This window comes from Scyliorhinus canicula, chromosome 19 (genome assembly GCF_902713615.1).
Source record: "Scyliorhinus canicula chromosome 19, sScyCan1.1, whole genome shotgun sequence".
Lineage (NCBI taxonomy): Eukaryota > Metazoa > Chordata > Chondrichthyes > Carcharhiniformes > Scyliorhinidae > Scyliorhinus > Scyliorhinus canicula.
The window spans coordinates 15,964,560-15,986,439 of NC_052164.1; the positions used below are offsets into that span (position 1 = coordinate 15,964,560).

The window sequence follows — 21,880 nt, forward strand, 5'->3', positions numbered from 1 at the left end:
ATTATTATTATTATTTTATCCCTACCATGCTGCAGTGAATTTTAAAAACATTTCTGTCACAGCCACAAAATACTTAAAGAGTCTTCCTCCCTACACATCTATCCCTCCCCTGAATGGCTGCAGAAGAACTACATTAGATATAGAAATACAGCACAGAACAGGCCCTTCGGCCCACGATGTTGCGCCGAACTTTTGTCCTAGGTTAATCATAGAATTTTGGACAATTTTTCATGGCCAATCCACCCTACCTGCACATCTTTGGACTGTGGGAGGAAACCGGAGTACCGGGAGGAAACCCACGCACACACGTGGAGGATGTGCAGACTCCACACAGACAGTGACCCAAGTCGAATCGAACTTGGGACCCTGGAGCTGTGAAGCAATTGTGCTATCCACAATGCTACCGTGCTGCCCTTAAGAAGTTAACCTACACTCCATTATTCTACCCTAATCCATGTACCTATCCAATAGCCGCTTGAAGGTCCCTAACGTTTCCGACTCAACTACTTCCACAGGCAGTGCATTCCATGCCCCCACTACTCTCTGGGTAAAGACCTACCTCTGACATCCCCTCTATATCTTCCACCATTTATCTTAAATTTATGTCCCCTTGTAATGGTGGTTTCCACCCGGGGAAAAAGTCTCTGACTGTCTACTCTATCTATTCCCCTAATCATCTTATAAACCTCTATCAAGTCGCCCCTTATCCTTCTCCGTTCTAATGAGAAAAGGCCTAGCACCCTCAACCTTTCCTCGTATGACCTACTCTCCATTCCAGGCAACATCCTGGTAAATCTCCTTTGCACCTTTTCCAAAGCTTCCACATCCTTCCTAAAATGAGGTGACCAGAACTGCACACAGTACTCCAAATGTGGCCTGACCAAGGTTTTGTACAGCTGCATCATCACCTCACGGCTCTTAAATTCAATCCCTCTGCTAATGAATGCTAGCACACCATAGGCCTTCTTCACAGCTCTATCCACTTGAGTGGCAACTTTCAAAGATCTATGAACATAGACCCCAAGATCTCTCTGCTCCTCCACATTGCCAAGAACCCTACCGTTAACCCTGTATTCCGCATTCATATTTGTCCTTCCAAAATGGACAACCTCACACTTGTCAGGGTTAAACGCCATCTGCCACTTCTCAGCCCAGCTCTGCATTCTATCTATGTCTCTTTGAAGCCAACAACAGCCCTCCTCACTATCCACAACTCCACCAATCTTCGTATCATCTGCAAATTTACTGACCCACCCTTCAACTCCCTCATCCAAGTCGTTAATGAAAATCACAAACAGCAGAGGACCCAGAACTGATCCCTGTGGTACGTCACTGATAACTGGGCTCCAGGCTGAATATTTGCCATCCACCACCACTCTCTGTCTTCTATCGGTTAGCCAGTACGTTATCCAACTGGCCAAATTTCCCACTATCCCATGCCTCCTTACTTTCTGTACAAGCCTACAATGGGGAACCTTATCAAATGCCTTACTAAAATCCATGTACACTACATCCACAGCTTTACCTTCATCCACATGCTTGGCCACCTCCTCAAAGAAGTCAATAAGACTTGTAAGGCAAGTCTTGTACATTGTAAATTAATTACAGAAATGCAAATGTAAGGTAAACATTCATTAATTGCCAGGCATCTTTCCATGTTTCTCTTCTGCCACTACATTCTCTGCTGCAAGTTCTTCTGTTTGTTTTTCTTGATGTGGGTTTTCTAAAGAACAAAATCCGGAGAACTTAGCGAGCAATTCTGCCCCGGTAGCGAGAACAGGTATTAACACGTCTTCCTTAAATGAAGCTCCCAGAATTTTAGTATAAAAGGCTAAGGGTTCCATCTCTCCAATCTCTAAGTTAGACATTTCTGTCTTTTTCCAAAAGGAGCGGTGGGATTTTCCACTTCCGTCCACTCCTCTGTGGTGTGTTTTCCAACAGCGGAGGCGGCTTGTCATTGGCCACAGGTGGGATCATCCAGTCCTGCCGACGTCTACGGTATTTTGCATGACTCATCCAGACCGGAAGATCATGCCGGTGGGATGTGCCGGAAAATCCTGCTCGAGGAAATTTGAATGTGAACATCTGGACTCAATCTCTTCCTTTAGGCTTCTCCCACAGCTTTACTTTCTGTTCCCAAGATTTTGCAGCAAACAAAGGAGGAAAAAGAACATGGAACGAGAGAGGTTATTTGGCCCATCAAGCTCTCTCCTTGGGCACATTATTTGGCCGTTTACAATCAGCCCCATTGTGGGTTCTGTCTATTTAATTCCCTGAACAAAAGGGCCATATAAATACTGGCTGTAGTCCTGAGGCTAACCTTGAAAACACCAATGCATTCATTCATACTTACATGTCCAATATTCTCTTCTGGGCTTCCACTCATAGACAGAGGTGACATGTGGGTCCATGTGCAGTTCTGATGAGAGATGGGCTTGGAGCCATTACCACACAAACTGATTGGACATTTTGAACTCGGGTGGAATTTCTGAGGTCAATCATTGCAAAACTTTGAAAGCACTGTCAATACGGGCCTCCAATTAGGGATTTGTTTATTGTTTGTTGAGACTGATGTACTTGGGGGGGGGGGGGGGGGGGGATATTTGGAAATCCATCCTTGTTTTAGATTTTTAAAGACCAATATTATCACCTTGAAGAGTTATCTTTTGGTGGTTGAACTGCACAAAGCTTTGCTGTTTCATTTATAGTGGCAAATAAATGCTAACTTCCAGAGAAACAATAGCAAGAACCCTCGGAACTACAAATGCTTCAGGAGTTGCACTAATTGAGCAAGCTCACCAGAGAACAGTGGCATTCTTTGTTGCCCCAGGCTGCAGGCTCAAACACAAGCAGCACAGAGTGTGTACGAAGGGAAAATAATACAGGCAGTGCTGAACTTGCGTTGACTATGTGTGACAATTGTGCACTGATAATTTATACTATAAACATTCTTTCAACCACAATTACCAGGTTTGGGGGATGGGCTCCTGTTTTCAGCGGGCAGCAATGGCAGTGAGGCAGAAAATCCCACAGGAGTCCCTGAACAGTCTTTACGTTGGAATTTCATGGATCTATTGCCCATGCACCTTTGGCAATGACATAACAGGAATACCGACTTTGTGGGGGGGAGGGGGGGGGGGGGGGGGGCTGGATTCCCTGGATGCCGACGCCGAAAGCGCTTTGGGCGACCGGCCGAAGAATCTGGATTCCCTATCAAATTGGGGGCGGCGCCGCTTTCACGATGCACCGCCCCATCCATACGCCGTGCCACGCATCGATGGCCTCCGGACATTGCCTGAGGCTTGCCTCTCGTTGCTCCGCCCCCAACCTACCGGGTTCCCGATGTTGTAGGACACGTATGGCCTCACCCGTCGGGACCTCGGCCTGCGGCCACATACTGTGGGGGTGGTCTGGGGCGCACGGGCTGGCTGAAGGGGGGGGGGGGCTATTTAGCGGGCCGGGCCGTGAGCAGTTGGTGCCATGTAGCACGGTGCGGTCATTGCAGGCCGCCACTGTGCGCATGCGCGGCCACGGACCCGGCAATTTTCCGGGCATATCGGCAGCTAGAGCCGGGTATGCCACGCTGCCGTCCTGCTAGCCCCCAACAAAACGGGGAATCGGTGACTGTTTTGCGCCATTTTCTCTGGCGTAAAATGCCACTGTTCCCATGCCGGCAAGGGGACATTGCCCCCAGAATCGGAGAATCCAGTACAAGATCTCCATTTGAATATATTTAAATATCATTATCAGGTCTTTACGACTAATAGTTCCCCCATGCGACCCACGCCAGCCCCCCGCATTGGTTTGTCCATTCAGGTCAGCATCAGGGAACGCCAATGTGAATCATGACAGGCCCCCACAATATGCACCTTGCGATCAGAACCCGCCGGAGTCTTACAGGTGAGTACAGTCGCCAGGGGGTAGAGGATCATGCCCAGGCAATACCCTGGCACTGCCCCAGCACTTCCCCCTGGGTCTGTCCTAGGTACTCTCCTTTTGCATTGCCCTGGGCACTGCACCGTGGCATGGCTGCTTGGGGTCGATGGCTACCACCTGGTTTTTCCCACCTGCTGTGCCACTCTGCAAACAAATAAGTCAATTTCGCCAACGTTTCAGTTCTGTGATATTTCTGAAATGTTTTACTGGATTTTATGTGAGCGCTGGTGTGTCTGACAGTGGGGATGGTTGTAAAATGCAGTGCATGGCCAGCCCGTCACCTTCAGCCCACCCCTGATCGGTCTCCGATTTTACATGTGGCAGTGGAGGACAATGGCAGTCTCCCTGCCCTTGGACCTACCGAAGTCCTAGAGTGGCCACTTAATTGCCCCTTCAGTGCCCGTGGCAGGTGAGTGCCCATGTCAAGCGAACAGTGCCACCTGGAAATCCTGGCAGAGAGGCCAACCACCCGGGGCCTCTGATCGTCTGGAAGACCCCCGCCCCCAAGTGCCATTCTGCCTGGTCCATGTTTGTGGAGATTAGCACCAATCAGCATTGGCTCGAGGTCTCCGAGGTGAGGGGGATTCAATCCCAGGCGCTGGGTAGATCCGGCATAGTCGTATTCAGGTGCGGCTAACTACTGACTTGAATATGCAAATTTAGGTCCTGACCACTGTGGACGGGATCCGGATTGTGATGTCTCACGAGATCCCATTAGAGTCAGGCGCTGGGCGGCTGGTCGGTCGCGTCCATAGTTTTGCAATTAGCACAGGTAAAGTTGCCATCTCTTGCCACAGCAACAGATCCACATATAGAGTTCCATTGACTACAATATTGGCAGGACATGTGAAGTATCTGCTAGCCTACACAAGTCAAAAGATAGAAACTTCGATAATGCAGCATGAAGGCTTCCCAACTCTCTGGGATTGCCCTGCAGGAATTTAAAATATATGCCCTAGGCAATGCTACAACAAAGCCAGGGGATAGAGCACACGTATTTAAAAAAGTGTGTGCATTTATAGTTACAAAGATCTTGGAGATGAGATCAAAACGTTGTTTAACTGACAATATTGAGCACCAAACTGGGCTGGTTTTGAGAGGCCAGGAGGAAGGTCAAAGGGCCCTCTCATGGGCACAAGGGGCCCCAAAGGTTTCCCCTAATCTTATCACACCCCTGACCCCTTCCGCCCCCCCCCCCCCCCCCCCCAACCACATTTGCGTAACACTAGCTCATCCAGTAAAAGATTCCGGGTCTGCTTGTGGGCCAGAAAAAAGCCAGTTTGTTTTACAATTGGTGTGGGAGGTGGTCCACGGTGAGGAAGGTCTCGACAAGTGACAAATGGCATGAGGGGGTGGGAAAGCTTATGCCCAATCACTGTTGGCAGCTCGGCAGGCCGGTACAGTGATGGCAGGAAACAGGGGGCTCATTCCAGTACTGGGGCTACTCCCCTCCTCCGAGCCCCCAAATTACCCCCCAACCTTGGGGAAGCCTTCCTGACATGACAAAGAAAGACCCAAGCAACATTTTCAATCAGTCGCCAATGGTGATTACATTTTAAAAAGCATGTAGGCACACTCAGGTAATTCTACCTTTTTGAATAAAAGGCATTATATAGCTTGCAGCTACATGACTTGAGATTATTATCTCATGCTTGACATCATGGTTGGATGTTAATCAAAGGCTGTTTAATGGTGAAAATCAGCCCTGAGCGCTCCACATCAGAGAGATCTCACTTTAAAAAAATGAAAATACCAATTTTTTTCCTTCTGTTCATACATATATCTGAAGAAAAGTATTTTCCCTCCAACATGTGGTTTAATGACAACTAATATAGTGTTGCAGTGCTTCATTCGCTAAAGTTGAAAGGCTGCGTGGTCAAAACAGCAATAGACATGAGTCCGAAAAGCAAAAAGAAATAACGCGCGGTTCGCCTTGAATTACATGTGGCTGAAATTGTAGCAGAGTTGCTGAGATATCGCTGCCTGGCTGTCGCTCACCTTCACACCAGCACACTACACAACACCTAAGGTCAGACTGTCCACTCGCAGGCAACAGCCCCCTTTTAAATCAGACCTCTGTGCTCTTGGAACAGACAATTGAGGAAAACCTTGGGCGTTAATGTGTCAAAACAGCAGCACTTTGGGAGGCAGGCGACTCTCTGCTTTAAGCGATTACCAAACATTTTATGCCTTGTGAGCCAGGTCGACAAGGAGACATCCTACCACTCAGCTCGTCGGAGGGTTGCAGTACACATGGAGATTCCTCGCAAGTGAGGTTGCCTGTTTCAGCTCCAACCAAATATTTTTTTGTGTGTGTGTGTGGGTGACAACAAGCACTTGAGATAGCCAGCGCAGCATAATGAGCTCTGCGGAAATTCATTCAAAAGGTATGATGGTCACACTTGATCGTTGTGAGCTTATATCGGGGGGGCGGGGGGGGGGGGGGGGGGGGGAGGGGGGATATAAAAGACTTTTCAGTCCTGTCGCCTGTCTGTATAATCACAAGCCGGGCAATGCCAGAAAGCAAGCAAAAACATTCCACTATCCACTCTGCTTAAAGTTCCCATTGCTTTTCCCACTTACCCAGCAGCATTTTTGCATCCACTGAAGTTGTTGGAATCCCGCTGTGCCTTCAAATCTTGGGAAATCAGCCAAAAGCAAAGACCTCCTTGAAAAGAATACCTCTCCCCCGGCCAACTTAAATTCCAAATGCTGTGACAGTTACACCTTGAAACTCAGCCGCCCCCGGTGAATCTTTGTGCCTGCAGGGTGAGCAGAATGTCCCTCTGCACAGCTACTGGCCTCGTCTAGCCCAATCGCAAGGTGGGTGGGGGATGAGGATTAACAGCCAGGGCCTTTCTCCCCAGCAAAGGGTCCCGCAGACACTACAGGAGAATGAGAATGAGAGAGGAGGGACTGAAGTTCACATCTCTCTCTCCCTCCGCAGCTCTCAGACACACACTCTCTCTCTCCCTCCGCAGCTCTCAGACACACACACACTCTCTCTCTCTCTCTCTCTGGGAGCTTGCTCAGTGTATCGAAACCGTAGAGCTGCCAAAAGCACAGAAGAAGCACCACTGCATCAATCACATCCCGAGAAAGCCTCTCCTTTCCCCTGCCGGCATTAACATGCAAGGCAGCACCTTCAGAACACAGGGGGAACTTAAATAGAGTTATTCATCTTCCCCTGCCTCGGACAGTGCCCTCCCCGTTTCCCTCCAGCTCTCCATCCAGCAGGGCGGAGGCTGAAAAATGAGAGCTGGTCAATTTATTTTCTCTCCTCCCAACATTCCTCCGAAATGAAAGAGCCCCTCTGTGGGATGAACACCGTGCATACTTGTCAGCTTCCCAATATATGTCAGGTCTGCCTGACTCGAGCTGTTTTCAGTGCTGTGGTGTTAACAGACATTCAGAGTCTCTTTGAAACGCCCTGGGTGCAGCAATGCATCCTGACTTGCGAGCTCACCTTCAAGCACTCCCTTTTGGAATTATTATTTTTAACCCCAAACTTCAGCGGATTCTTTGTTTCCACTGCCCCCCCCCCCCCCCCCCATGTTCGTTTTTCCTACGCCAGTGACAATTTTTAACGATCGGGGAAACAACAGCAACAAAAAAAGAAACAACAGCAAGAGATGTAAGACACAGGGCTGCACTGTCTTGGAGGTATTAAAATGAGACAATCGCCCTCTTCATGCCTCTGCCGATGAACGTACTGTTTGGCATTTCACTGAACCACCGGTGCAAGGGAGGGTCCAGCATCTCGAAGGATCCAGTAGCTATCTGATATTCCTTAATTAAAGAAAGACTTGCATTTACATGGCGCCTTTCGCAACCACAAGAGGTCTCATAGTGCTTTACAGCGGATGAAGTATTTTTGAAGTGTAGTCACTGTAGGGGCTTTTCACAGTAACTTCATACATGGGACAATAAAAAGATTATATTATTAGTATTAAGAACAATAGAGCACAGGAACAGGCCCTTCGGCCCACCAAGCCTGTCATCTTTAATGTTTATCTTTATTGTCACAAGTAAGCTTACATTAACACTGCAATGAAGTTACTGTGAAAAGCCCCTAGTCACCACATTCCGGTGCCTGTTCGGGTACACAGGAAGAATTCAGAATGACCAACTCACCGAACAGCATGTCTTTCGGGATTTGTGGGAGGAAACCGGAGCACCCGGAGGAAACCCACGCAGACACGGGGAGAACATGCAGACTCCAGATTGACAGTGACCCAAGCCGGGAATCGAACCTAGGACCCTGACGCTGTGCAGCAACAGTGCTAACCACTATGCTAGCGTGACGCCCGCATGATACCATCCTTGGCCAAAGCCCTCAGTAATTCCTAGTGCCTAATGTAGGAAACATGTCAACCAATTTGCGCACAGCAAACTCCCACACACAGCAATAAGGCAATTACCAGGTAATGTGGGATACACCCCTCCTCAGCCTTTCCTCTCTACCTTCTGCATCTTTTGCCAGACTCTTCTCTCCTCCACTGATTTTCTGCCTTGGTTAATTGTCTTCCCACTATCTCACCTTGTTTTACCTGAAAAGTGCCTTGGTTTCTGTGTCTGTAGATTTGGCTGCTCCTCTATACTGTGGATTCACGTTGGGAAAGGAGCTCAGTTATGATGTCCGACGCCAAGCTAGAAAATGGGGCACAGTGGGCAGGACAGACCACAGGTACAGAATCAATAGAAACTTAAAACCACAAAGAAAACAGATACTGTAGTAGGAATGGTGTTTCCCTGCTTAACGGTCAACACATAAAACATGCAAAATACAAATATCTCTGCGAGACTTCCTTTTTCAGAATCACTAAGTATCATGCCATTGGATTTGCTGTTCATCGCACTGGCATTGGTATGTTGTCCATTTTGGATTGCACCATTATGACCACAACTTTACATTGCTTGGGTGGGTGGGTGCCTGCCCCGGAAGTGTGTGAAATAACAGAAGAAGACGTCAGGAGTGCTTGCTGGCTTAATCGTGCACATGACGTTGAAAGCGGGCCCGTCGACAATTAAGTGGGCAATCAGGCCCATTAAGGAGTCAACTAAAAGCAATTTAATGTGGCAGGCAACTTTTTACATTCGGGTCTGAGTGTCCCTAGAAAGGGAGCATGTGGTGTCCACAGGCACCATCAAGGCCTTCTGTGCCCAGTGGGCACCACAGGGTTGGGGTACTTTATTGACCCCTTTAACTGCACTCTTATTTGATGTTTTTTAAGTTTACGTTGATCTTTGTTATGTTCGAGCAGTGCCCCTAATAGGAGCAGCCCTTGTTTGCTTTGTCCCTAAGTTTGTTTCCTTTCTTCTATTTTGTTAGTGGATCTCAAAAGAGTGGTCGGCAACATTTACGGTTGGCGGAAGGCCAGGCAACCTTCATGCTTTAGCTACAGCCTCGATCCAGGGCAGGCTGAAATGTCAGGGCCAAACTAAAATTTTAAAAGGTGTTTGGGGATTGAGCTTTTCTGATTTCTGCTGTCAGGTGTTTGAACGTGCTGCCTCCACACAGTTTGCTGCATCTTTTCACCATATTTAATCTGTAGAGGTCTGCAATTCCCTGAGACAGCTCTGCAGCAGCTGTCCGCCTTGAGGGAGCCCATTAGAAGTGCCATCCTACACCTTCCATTTTGTTGGCGCCTGCCAGCTTCCCACCCCCTTGGCAGCACCGAGTCTCTCTGAGCCCGCGTTTCATGCTGGTTGCCTGTTAATTGGTCAGCCAATGTGGAATCGCATTCCGAGGCCAATTGCGGCCTGCTGGTTGCACACGTCCGCTGAACACAAAATTCAGACCGCGGAGTAACTTGTCGGAGTTTCAGGAGTTGTTACGGTAACCAGCTGGAAACCTCCTTCACTCTGACGCAGGAAGAGAGAGGCAGAACACCTGCACCTTAAAATATACAGTTGGTTACATTAGAACAATACAGCACAGTACAGGTCCTTCGGCCCTCGATGTTGCGCGACCTGTGAAACCAATCTAAAGCCCATCTACACTATTCCCTTATCATCCATTTGTTTATCCAATGACCATATAAATGCCCTTAATGTTGGCGAGTCTACTACTGTTGCAGGCAGGGCATTCCACGCCCTTACTACTCTGAGTAAAGAACCTACCTCTGACATCTGTCCTATATCGATCTCCCCTCAATTTAAAGCTATGTCCCCCCGTGCTAGCCATCACCATCCCAATGGAAGTTTTGTCATGTAAAACTCTCCTGTCATTATTCACCTTCTATTCTCTATCTCACCCAGGTTGTGCAAGATCACCAGGTATGTAAAAACATTTGAAATGCTTCTGGTACACCTCAGGATTTGCATTTTGGCCCAAATGCAAATTTCTAACACACTTGAAAGGTATGGAAAAGAACGACAATTATTTCTTGCTGCTTCTGACTTTGAACAAGCAGCTGTTAACAACAATATTGTCCCTAATTGACCTACATTTACTCCTGAGGACTTAACCTTTAATAACCTCAGGGTGGGCCATTTTGTAGCAATTAAGACAGCATGGTCTTAAAGATGTCGGCTACATTACACTTAGTTCCATCTTCAGGTTCAGGGTAATACAGATGCGTTATATGGTGCTATTGGCCTGTAACTTCCTCGGAGTGGCAGTCGCCGGCGGATTGCCACTCCACAGTGAGTCCCCTTTGCGGACATTCCAAAGCTCCTGTCTTACCCGAGCTTCCTCACTCAGATTTGGCGAGACAGGGATTGCGAAGCAGCTCCAGCAGCGAGCTGTAAAAGCAGCGTAGCGAAGGAGGATACCCACCCTTTCTATGGCATTAACGACCGTAAAGTAGGTGAATTTAACGGGACCATCATTGAAAGGGAAAAGGTGAGTTTCAAAGGCAAGTGAATAATGGAGATGTTTTCTTCCCCCCTTTCTAACTCTTTCACAGTTACTACAAGGGTATAGAACATGCAGTACCATCTGAAGCTAGCGATTCAAACGCTTTGTTCGATGGTTCCCCGCCCACCCCAATTGTCCAGGGAAGGTCAGCCCATCTGGAAATATGCGGGATAAACCCTGATGTGGGAACTTCCCAGAGGGATTCGCCAACGCATCATTGGGGTACCCTCCAAATCCAATGTTGTGGAGTCAGGAAGTTATGACCCAATAACTTCTTTAAAATAGCGTCTCAGCCAACTTTCTGTGAACAGCACCTAGACCCAAGTGCCATTCCTAATGTTGACTACAGTCCTGTTGATGCATAAACCAAACTTCAGTTCAGAAAATGCACTGAAGCAACCTATCACATGATTGACATGAAGCAAAAACATTCAACATTGTATTGATACTAAATGCAAGCCTCTCAGATATGGTGCTAATTAACCACCAATTTATGATGCAAAGGGGCTGGTTTAGCTCACTGGGCTAAATCGCTGGCTTTAAAGCAGACCAAGGCAGGCCAGCAGCACGGTTCGATTCCCGTACCAGCCTCCCCGAACAGGCACCGGAATGTGGCGACTAGGGGCTTTTCACAGTAACTTCATTGAAGCCTACTCGTGACAATAAGCGATTTTCATTTTCATTTCATTTTCATATCTTATGTATGCAGAGTCTTAAAAGTACAGTTCGGCTATTCAGGAGCGAAAAAGGGTCATGCAATCTGGAACAGTCTCCCCAAAATGCTGCTGACACTGAGTCAATTAACATATTTTTAAGACTAAGATTGATTATTTTGTTGTCAGGCCTGGGTATCGAGGGATAAGGATCAAAGGCAGGTGACTGGAGCTGAGGAACAGATCAACCATCGTCTAACTGAGTGGCAAGGCAGCCTCAAGGGGAAACTCCTGTTTCTATGAGCTGAGTTTTACAGCTCCACTGTGCCAAGGTGGGGCCGGGAAACGTAGCGAACTGTTCAAAAGTTGGCGGGACTGGAAATTCCCCACCCCCTGGTGGGAGGGACTATAAAATTCAGGTCTTTGTTCAGCATCCAAAGATCTAGACCGAAAGGTGATTTATATGTGGGGAAACTGCAGGTATTTCTACCCTTAACCAGTTTCATGAGTTCTGTTTCACTAAATAACAACAAGCAGGTCTTTGTTTGGTCACACAGGATTGGCAACCTTTGTAGTAGAAAGCATCATCCACAGCCAACTTTGGACATCCATGACTCCTGAAGGGGCTTCTGATACTGCTGACCAACTCTGCACGTGTGGCTAGTTGCTGCTCGGGCATTTTTAAAATTAAAAAAGAGTATTCAAAATTTGATTGGTGAGATTGCTGAAGGTACATACATGGCAAATCTAGAGGGAAATCTGTAGTTTAGAAGTAGGTGATACACGCATCCACTTGTTGCTTGTTCTGAGTAAGTGTGCTTAACACTCACTTGGCTCTGTTTCTCTCTCTATGCTCTGGAGTCGCCAGGTGCCGTAACAGACACTGTCACAAGTATCAAGGTCAAGTTCAAAGCAATAAAGCTATACACCAATTAGTAAGTCCAAAACAATTAGAGTTTATTATAAAACAAATTATAATAACACTCATGCACACGCTAAAGACTAACTTACTTCTACCATTAAACGACTAATACTTATCTAAGAAGGAACCGGCAAGGTCAGGGAACAAGGCCTTCGTTCCGTTCTGGTCTGCAACTTCGAGTCACTATTGGTCGGCAAGGGTATAAGTAATGCCTGGGTCAAGTAGCGATCGTCGTTTGGCACTTACTTATCGATGGCTGCTGCTCGACGGCTGGTGTAAAAGACAGGATTCTGGAGGCTGGAGTCGGAGGCCGGGGACAGGAGACTGAACCATGTGCGGAACCTCTCTTTTATAGGTCCCAGAGGGTCCGTGCCCCTTGGGGCGGGCTTCCTCACCTGCTGGGGATCGATTGGGCCTTTTCCCAATCGATATGATTTGAACCCCCCTATCCTAGGGCCGTTCCTTGATGGCTGGGGCGGTTCTTAGGACTCATTGTCCTGGCTTCCCTGGCTCCATCATGTCTGGTTCGCTATTGAAAGTATCAATTGATACTTGATTGTATCTATTTGTGTCCGGGACTGTCCCGGTATCACCTCATTACTATGCTAACTGTTTTCCCATTTACAGCGTTGTTTGAACTCTGCAGCTGTCGGGAAACTGGTTTTTGCAAGTGTCTCAATGCTGAAAGCTTCTGCAAGCTGTTTGCTCTTTACTATGTCCGTTTTCCCTGCATTCTTTGCAGTCTTCCATTTTGTATTCACTGGTGTCCATCTTGGATGGCTACACACTGTGTTCTGGGACCCTTTGACCATAAATGATGGTTACCACAGATGAAACACTTACATATTTTTACACCTCTGCATTTCACAGCAGAAATATTCATGAATCGTATAATGTAACTGGTTGGAGATCACTTACTTCTGTTGGGAAGTTGGAGTGAAATTAAATCTAAAGAATTAGATAAGAAAAAAGAAACTGATATGGATTTAGCTGCACCAAAGAGTTGTGAGATGCAGATTAGCCAAGTAGCAGGGTGAAACAAAGTGCTAAGCAAAGTGGAAACTAGCAGTCTAGGGACCTAGGTCATAGCCACACCCAGTTGCAAAGCAGAGCTCTCAGAGAATCAAGCTACTGTGCGGAAAAGAAGGTAGCAGATGTCTGTCTGTGGGAGACTCTGTACATTCCACTCGAAAAGATTCCGGAACTGTAGCTACAGGTCCTGTGGTAATTATTTGCTGGGTTTAGCTCATAGTGTTAAAACCTATGGGATGTTGTTTTGGGGAAGATGCATTCTGAGAGTTTAGGAAAGTAGTTAGGTTTGGATTGGGGGGTAATTTAGGCATCCTGTCTGGGTAACCATTATTGCAGTTAATTGCCTTTCTTGTGTGCTTTAAAGTTTAATAAACCTTTTGTTATTTGAATAATTTACAACAAGACTGGCCCCTTTCCTCACCGGGTTTCATCTCTTTTCTCACATTTTTTTTCCAAATCACGAAAATAAATAGTTAAGAACTGGTGTTCCAAGTTTCCCTTCCCGGATTTGGGACGCCAACCTCAGTGGGGTTCAATACACTTATACTTTACTTACAAATTAGCTTGCCAGTGTTTCTGTGGAAGGTTTGCCAGGATGAAAAAAAATTGAATTAATAAATAGACTGCACTTTGGGAAATGCTTGTTAAGGAGAAGGCATGGAGTCATTGTGGCCCCAAGACCAATGCCCCAAGATTGCAAGGTCATCCTGCTGTTGAATAGGAAATAACTGGGTCGACTGTAGTACAGGTTCACCGATTGGGGGAATGTCTCCCCAAAGACAAAACTTCCTTTAACAATTGAAAGAGTGGAAGATCAACCTTAAGCCTGACAAACATTAAACCTACAGATGTAAAGGTGCCTTAACTATACTGAATAGTGTTTACTGAGATGGCTTGCAGTGTATATCTTGGCACTGAGTCCCACTGATGCAGCAGAATCTGCTCAGTCATTATTTTTAAAAGCATAAGGTATTAGTGGCGGGTCTAAACACTGAAATGTTTCTGTGTAACTTCAATCCTTGCGCAATCATGTATAATTATGATAGTTTGTCCAATTTCACAAACCTCCAAGTGACGCAAGGAATTCATTCAGTAATTAAAAGCTTTCAGTAAATGCAGCTTTCTGTCACACCATGTATGTAGTACTTTGTTTAATTAATGAGCCTGGATTTTTGGAATAATATTACTGGCACTTAGTGCAGGAATATGCACTGATAGAATCATACAAGGTCAGATGGTGCACAGGAACAAAAAACACTGTCACTTGGGGACCTTTCATTCCTGCCAGGCTTGCTAAAGAGCAGATGTCAGAATGGGCCACAGGATGTTTTATGGGGAAACATAAACATTGCCACCCCCAAGACCATAAATCAGGCCCACTGTCAAGGATCATCCATCGAGCTGTTCACTGTGTCAGACATGGCTGAGTGGCAAAATTCCTGCCTCTTGGTTAGAAGGTCTGGGTCCAAGTCCCACTCCAGGGACTTCAGCATGAAACTTTAAGCTGACACTTGAACTTTGCACTGTCAGAGGTGCTGTTTTTTGAATGAGATTCCAAACTGAGGCCCTAGCCTGCCCTGTCAGGGGGAGGTAAAAGATCCTATGGCACTGTTTGACGGAGAATTCTCACCGGTACATTGACCAGTATTTATTCTTGAATGAACATTGTTGAGAACAAGTGACCTCATTGTTGTTGATAGGACTTGGCTGCATGTGATTTACTTGATTTATTTCCTGCATTAAAACAGTGACTACACTTCAAAAGTGCTTCTTTGACTGTAAGGTGATTTGGGACTCCCTGCAGTTGTGAAAGGTGCTAGGAACATAGAATTTAGAAGTAGGAGTAGACCATTCGGCCCTTCGAGCCTGCTCCACCACTCAGTAAGACGCTGTTTGATTGAGTTGGAAGGTCTCAGCTCCACTTCCTCATCTGCCTCCCATAACCATTGATTTCTTTGGCTGAAAAACCTGCCTAAGACAGCCTTGAATAAATTCAATGACCAATCACCCATTGCTCTGGGGAAGTGAATTCCACATAAAACAACCCGATGAGAGAAAAAAATTCTCCTAATCCCGGCCTTATTCTTATGTGTCTCTCCCACAATTGGAAATATCATCCTGACATCTACTCTGTCAAGACCCCTTAGGATCTGATAAGTTTCAATCAGATCACCTCTCATTCTCCTAAACTCCAGGCCCAACCTGTTCAACATTTTTTCATAAGATAAGCCCCTCATCCCAGGAAAGAGTTGAATGATTCACTGTCCTGCTTCTAACATAATTATAATTTGTTTTCAAATAAAGAGACCAAGACTACACACAGGATTCCAGATGTAGTCTCAACAATGCCCTATGCAGCTGGAGTCAAACTTCCCGACTTTTATATTTTATTCCCTTTGCAATAAACACCAACATTCCATTTGCCTTCCTAATCACTTGCTGTACTTACATACTAACATTTTTGCGACTCATGTACCAGGACACCCTCTGTATCACTGAGTTCTGCACTCTTTCCCCATTTACGTAATATACTGCTGTTATAGTGCGGTTTAGAAAACACCAAAGGATATCATGGTGTTCACCTAACCTACAACTGTTTATTGATTTTGATTGTGATGAGCACAAGAGCCTGCCTTTCAGGTGTTATTCAGCAGAGGTCATAGGCACTTTTAAGTACATACAGTAAGCATTTTTATCAACTAAAAACATAAATACCCCACACAGCTAGAGTAATCTATGTATATCCCTTAATGAATTCCCCCTTTAACTGTTCCAATTTTATAACACGATTCCATAAACCAGAAACCCCTTTTCAAAGGTGTGGCCCAGCACATGGCATTCTTTCTGTCTTAAAACTTGGTATTGATACTCCTGTTTCCTTTCCAAAACAGCAGGTTTTGAATTCCTTCCAGAAAGCAATTATCTCTTTTTGAAACTAGAAACAGCTTTTAAAATAAAGATAGAGAAACCTTTCTTTCAACCTGTGCAGTACAAACTCAAAGCGAAAGTAAAAACTCAGAGCCACCGCCAAGCTCCATCCACACAATGACATCACTGAAGCTATGTGATAAGACAAAAACATTTCTTAAGGGGACTCTCCCATGACACTGCTTTTCCATTCTTTCTGCCAAAGTGGACAAGGTCACATTTTCCCACATTATAGTCCGTCTACCAGTTCTTTTTGCCCACTCTCATAACCAGTCGCTATCCCTTTGCAGACTCTCTATCTCTTCTTGACAACTCACTTTCCTACCTACCTTGGTGCTGGTGGCAAATTTAGCTGCCGTACATTTGGTCTCCATCCAGCTCGTTGATATAGATTGTAAGTAGTTGAGGCTCCAGCGTTAATCCCTTTGGCACTCCATTAGTTACCCGAAAAAGACCCATTTTTCCGTATGCCCTGCTTCCTGTTAGCTGACCAATCCTTTATCCATGACAATATGTTATCCCCATAACAACATGTTCTCCTGTGTAGTAACCTTTGACGTAGCACCTTATCAAATGCCTTTTTGAAATCCAAGAACATCACACCTACAGGTTTCCCTTTCCTTGTTACTTCCTCAAAAAACTCTAATAAATTAGTTAAAAATAAATTCCCTGTCACAAATCCATGTTGACTCTGCCTGATCAAGTTATGATTATTTAAGTATCCTGCTAATAACCTCCTTAATAATAGATTCTAGCATATGTTACGATGGAAGTATTGAAAGTACGTGGATGTTTGCACATTTTTGCCTTTTTTGCTTCCTTTCTGATGATGTCTGTAACTGTTTATAAAGCCAAAAACTACCTCAATAAAATTGTTTATTAAAAAAAAAATAATAGATTCTAGCAATTTCCCTACGATGGATGTTAGGTGAATTGGCCTGTGGTTCCCTGCTTTCTGCCTCTCTCCTTTCCTGCTCAAAGATGCTACATTAGCTAATTTTCAATCCATTGGGAGCCTTCCAGAATCTAAGGAATATTGGACGATTCAAACCAGTACATTCACTATCTTTGCAGGGACTTCTTTTAAGATCCTAGGATACAGGCTATCAGCATTGGGGACTTGTCAGCTTTTATTTTGAATCGTTTCCCCAGCAGCTTTTCACTAATGGTTGTGATTGTTTTAAGTTCGTCCCGTTCGGTCACCCCTTGATTTTCAAATGTCTTTGGGCAGTTTTCTAAGTCTTCCATAGTGAAGACAGACACAAAATATATGTTCAATGGCTCTGCTATTTCCTGTTTTCCATTCGCCACCCTCCAGTCTCACTTTCTAGATGACCAACATTAGCTTCAGTTATTCTTTTCCTATTGAAATATTTGTAGAAACTCTTACTATCTATTTTATGTTATTAGCTAGCTTTCTCTTATACTCCACTTTCTCCTTCCTTATTTTAAAAAATTCATCCTTTCCTATATCTTAAAATCTGACCTCTCTCTAAATTTTGCAGACTTGGACAGCGTTTCTTTCAATTTGGTACAATCCTTAACTTCTTTATTCAGCCACGGATGATGCACTTTCTTACTGGGTTAAATCTTTGCTGAGAATGATTAAACATCTCCTTCAAAGACTGCCACTGCATCTCTACTGTCCTACCTTTAAAACTCATTTCCCAGTTCACTTTAGTTAGCTCTGCTTTCACACCCTTATAATTACCTTTATTCAGATTTAAAACACTATTCTTTGACCCACACTTCACCCCTTCAAACTGAACATGCAATGCCTCACATGCATTCTATGAACTCATTTTCCAGGCTACCTTCGCCAACTTGATTCTTCCAATCTGCATCTATATTAAAGTCACCCATGATTACTTTGGTATCTTTCTGACACATCCCATTTATTTCTTCCTGTATACTCTGCCCTACAGTGTAACTACTGTTAATGGGCCTAAAACCTACTCCTGACCTCTTAGCTTTCATATAGCTTATCGCTATCCAAACTAATAACTCTGGCAATGGGAAGGCAACACAGTCATCTGGACTCTCGCCCTCGACTACAGATTCCCTTGTCAACTCTCCTGACTATATTATCCCCTACTGCCTCTTCATTCCTATTAACTCCCCACTCGAGTGGCTTCCTGTACCACAGTGCCATGGTCAGTCCGCTCATCTATCCTGCAGTCTCTGGTTTTGACCCCACAAGCTGCAGGAGCCTCAAATGTATTGGACAATTGCAAGGACTGAGGCTCTTCCAAGGCCACCTTCTTGATCCCCTTACCTGCCTCACCTGCAGTCACATCCTCCTGTCCTTGACCACTGACCAAACCAGATGAACCTAACTTAAGGGGTGTGAGCTGCCTCTTGGAATAAAGTGTCCGTGTAACGAACCCCTCCCTGATGCATCACAGTGTCTACAGCGCAGCCTTCATCTCAATAGCTTTGAGCCAAAGTTCCTCATCCTTACTTTTCCCTGGGCCACCCATGTATCCAAGAACTCCCACTTTCTGCAGTCGCAACACATCATCCGCCTGCCATCTTTATAATATTTTAATTACTATTTTCCTCAATAAGTGAGAATTAATAAACCTGATTACTTCCAGTAAACGTTACTATTGCTGACAAACCTTACAAATATTAATACAACCTTTCAAATACTAATAAATTACCTAGGTTTTGAAAGAAAGATCAGCAAAATACCCATCACACAATCACTAACTTCCTTCCTCACTAACTGCACCAAATTCTTTTACTCACCAAATTCTTGTGACGAGCTGTACTCAGTGAGTATCAACAAAACATATGCTATATATCAATGCGCTATGTCAATCCAAGTATTGCTTTTACTATGTAGCTATCTTTAAAGAACATTTGAACCTGAAAGTAGCCTAGTAGTTTTGGTATTGGACTAATAGGCAAATATTACTGAGAAAGAGACTTTCTGTCAAAGCCTTTCATCTAGCAGTCATCAGGACAGATGCAAGAATACCAAATTTCAAAGGGAACAACAATTTATGCTGCACGAGAAATGGGATGCCGATTGGTTTAAGTCGCTTCTGGTCGGCTGAGACATTGCCATGGCAAATGCCTCAGCGAGCTACTAGGGATGATTTTCAGCCCGTGTTAGTGAGAATGGCGATGAGGGCGGAAAGCTGGGCGAGAATCGGAAAATGCGATTCTTGCCAGAGTGATCATGTTTTCCGATTTTCCACGCCCCTCGCTGGTGACGTTATGAGGTTCACGCCCCAAAATAGTGGGAACCTCATTTAAATATATTTTGATATACTTACCGAGCCACCCCGCCACAAGATTCCCCTTCACTGAATATCCATACCATGCGGACGTGATGTCATGTTGGCAAGGTTTACACTAGGTTCTGAAAAATGGGAATCAGTCAAGGGGATCCCACAGGGGCACAAAGGTAAGTTTAGCCCCCGGGGGAGAGGGACTTGCCCTGGAACTGCTCCCTGGCACTGTTCCTTGGCCCTGCCCCAGCAGAGGGGGTAACCTGGCAGAATCAACCTGTGCCAGGGAGCAGTGGCAGGGGCGGATCCTCTGTGGAGCCCCATTCAGGGTAGGATCAGCATTATATTTGTTGGGGGGGTAGGAGAAGAGCCCCTGATTCTGATGCTTGTGGTCATTGGGGGTGGGGTGGATGTGTTGGGAGCCCTGATGCTGCTAGGAGGGAGGGGGGGTGGAGGGGGGAGTGGGGGAGCCCACTGCCATGGGGTACCCTGTGTCCATGAGGGGGGGGGGGGGGATATGGTTTATGTGCAGATCGGGGAACCCCAATCTCTATGGAACTGGCCTCACCGGCTCTACCAGGCACTGCCTGCCACAGTGATGGCGTAAACCTGGAGAGCTTTCAGTCAGAGCCTGACACCCTGAAAAGATATGGGAACAATCTACTCCCTGTCTTCCATTTGTTTTTATCCAAAAAAAGGTACAATGTCCAGACAGATTATTTTTGCCTCCAGTGGACCAGTCCCTGCCCATGAATATATGTAGCTTCTAGAAAGCATACGTGAGCTATATTGCGAGCTCAACTGATGATTTTTAATTGGTTTAATTGGTTTAAATTAGTATAATTCTCAGAATACTCTAGCAGACAAGTGATTGTGAATTCATAAACCCACCATGGCAATTAGAATTTAATAAAATTTGTTAACGACCCAGCACCAGATGAATAACTACAAATACGTCTGGAGAGAATTGCGCAGTAATGTCCTTCAGCTGGCCACCTTTCAATGGTCTGACCTACATAAGACTCAGGTTCTTGAATGGTAATTCCCTCTGAAATTACCATTCGGCAGAAACTGAATTTGACCCAACATTGCAATGGCGTGGCTACAAGAGGAGGCCAGAGTGTGGGTATTCTGGGATAAGTGGCTCATCCCCGATCCCTCAGTTACGTCACTCTCTGCAAGGCTCCAGACAGAGGGGAGACGGAATATCCACCTCTCACCAGGATGAGTGGAGCCGTAGAACTTGCAGTGCAGAAGGAGGCCATTCGGTCCATCGGGTCTGCACTGGCCCATGGAAAGAGCACCCCACTTAAGCCCACACCTCCACCCCATCCGCATAACCCGGTAACCCCATCCAACCCCTTTGGAAGCTCAGCGCAATTTAGCATGGTAAATCCACCCGCACATCTTTGGACTGTGGGAGGAAACCGGAGCACCCGGAGGAAACCCACGCAGAAACGGGGAGAACGTGCAGACTCCACACAGATAGTGACCCAAGCCGGGAATTGAACCTGGGATTTTGGAGCTGTGAAGTGACAGTGCTAACCGCTATGCTACCGTGCCACCCACAATTCCTTAATGTCTCATGTCCTATTGGTGAACTGAACAGCCTGGTCAAACAGCATTCACAGCCTGGGGTACAGTTCAGGTATCACGTTACTGTGGCTGTCACAAGTAACTGACTAAGTTCCAATATCCCATCATAAAGCACATCATCTTGGACCCAGCTCAATCCCAAAAAGGCACTAAAACAAAAAGACTAAATTTGCAACTAATGTTATGGTTTTTCAAATTAATATAAAGCTTACAACACATAAGATGTCAATGAAATGTTCAAAAGCCACTGTTGCAGCTGCTCTGTCACCTTTGTCTTCTTCCGTGAATTGGGGACAGAGGATGTCTGCCCTTGTTCACCTGCAGCCTGATCCTCTTTATCAGAGGGTACATACTACAAATATGGAATGCCAGAGGCTTGCTGTTGGGTCTGCCACTGCTTTTGACCTATACAGATGTCAAGGGGGTTGTACTGGCTGGATGGGAGTCACTCTCTTAATCATTGAAATCCATTTTACAAAGTTTTTTTTTAGAAAAGAGCAACGTTCTGTTATCGTTTCACTTTTTAATTTGACAGCCTACTCCTTTAATAGTCCAACAAATGACTATCAGGAAATGTTGTGAAAATCCCTCCAAACCTACTGAAAGCAACGTAGCTAGCTAAGATTGGAACTTCACTGAGTTTGATGCCACTGTGTGCGTTACAACATGGGCTGCTACATGCAGCAGCTGAAGTTACATTTTTGCTAAAAAC

At 45.6% G+C, this 21,880-nt stretch overlaps 1 protein-coding gene across 6 annotated transcripts in view; it reads right to left on the minus strand.

Moving 5' to 3' along the window:
• znf385c (zinc finger protein 385C) overlaps nucleotides 1–21,880 on the minus strand; it is a 468,492-nt gene that overhangs the window by 209,385 nt on the left and 237,227 nt on the right. Inside the window, exon 1 of one of the 6 annotated variants that reach the window (XM_038778610.1) lies at nucleotides 6,520–6,903. The exons of the other annotated variants lie outside the window; for them this stretch is intronic. Coding sequence (XP_038634538.1) covers nucleotides 6,520–6,529 — 10 coding nt within the window. The 5' untranslated portion in view covers nucleotides 6,530–6,903. Of the gene's footprint in view, nucleotides 1–6,519; nucleotides 6,904–21,880 lie in introns of those variants that run through there. 6 annotated transcript variants of the gene reach the window in all.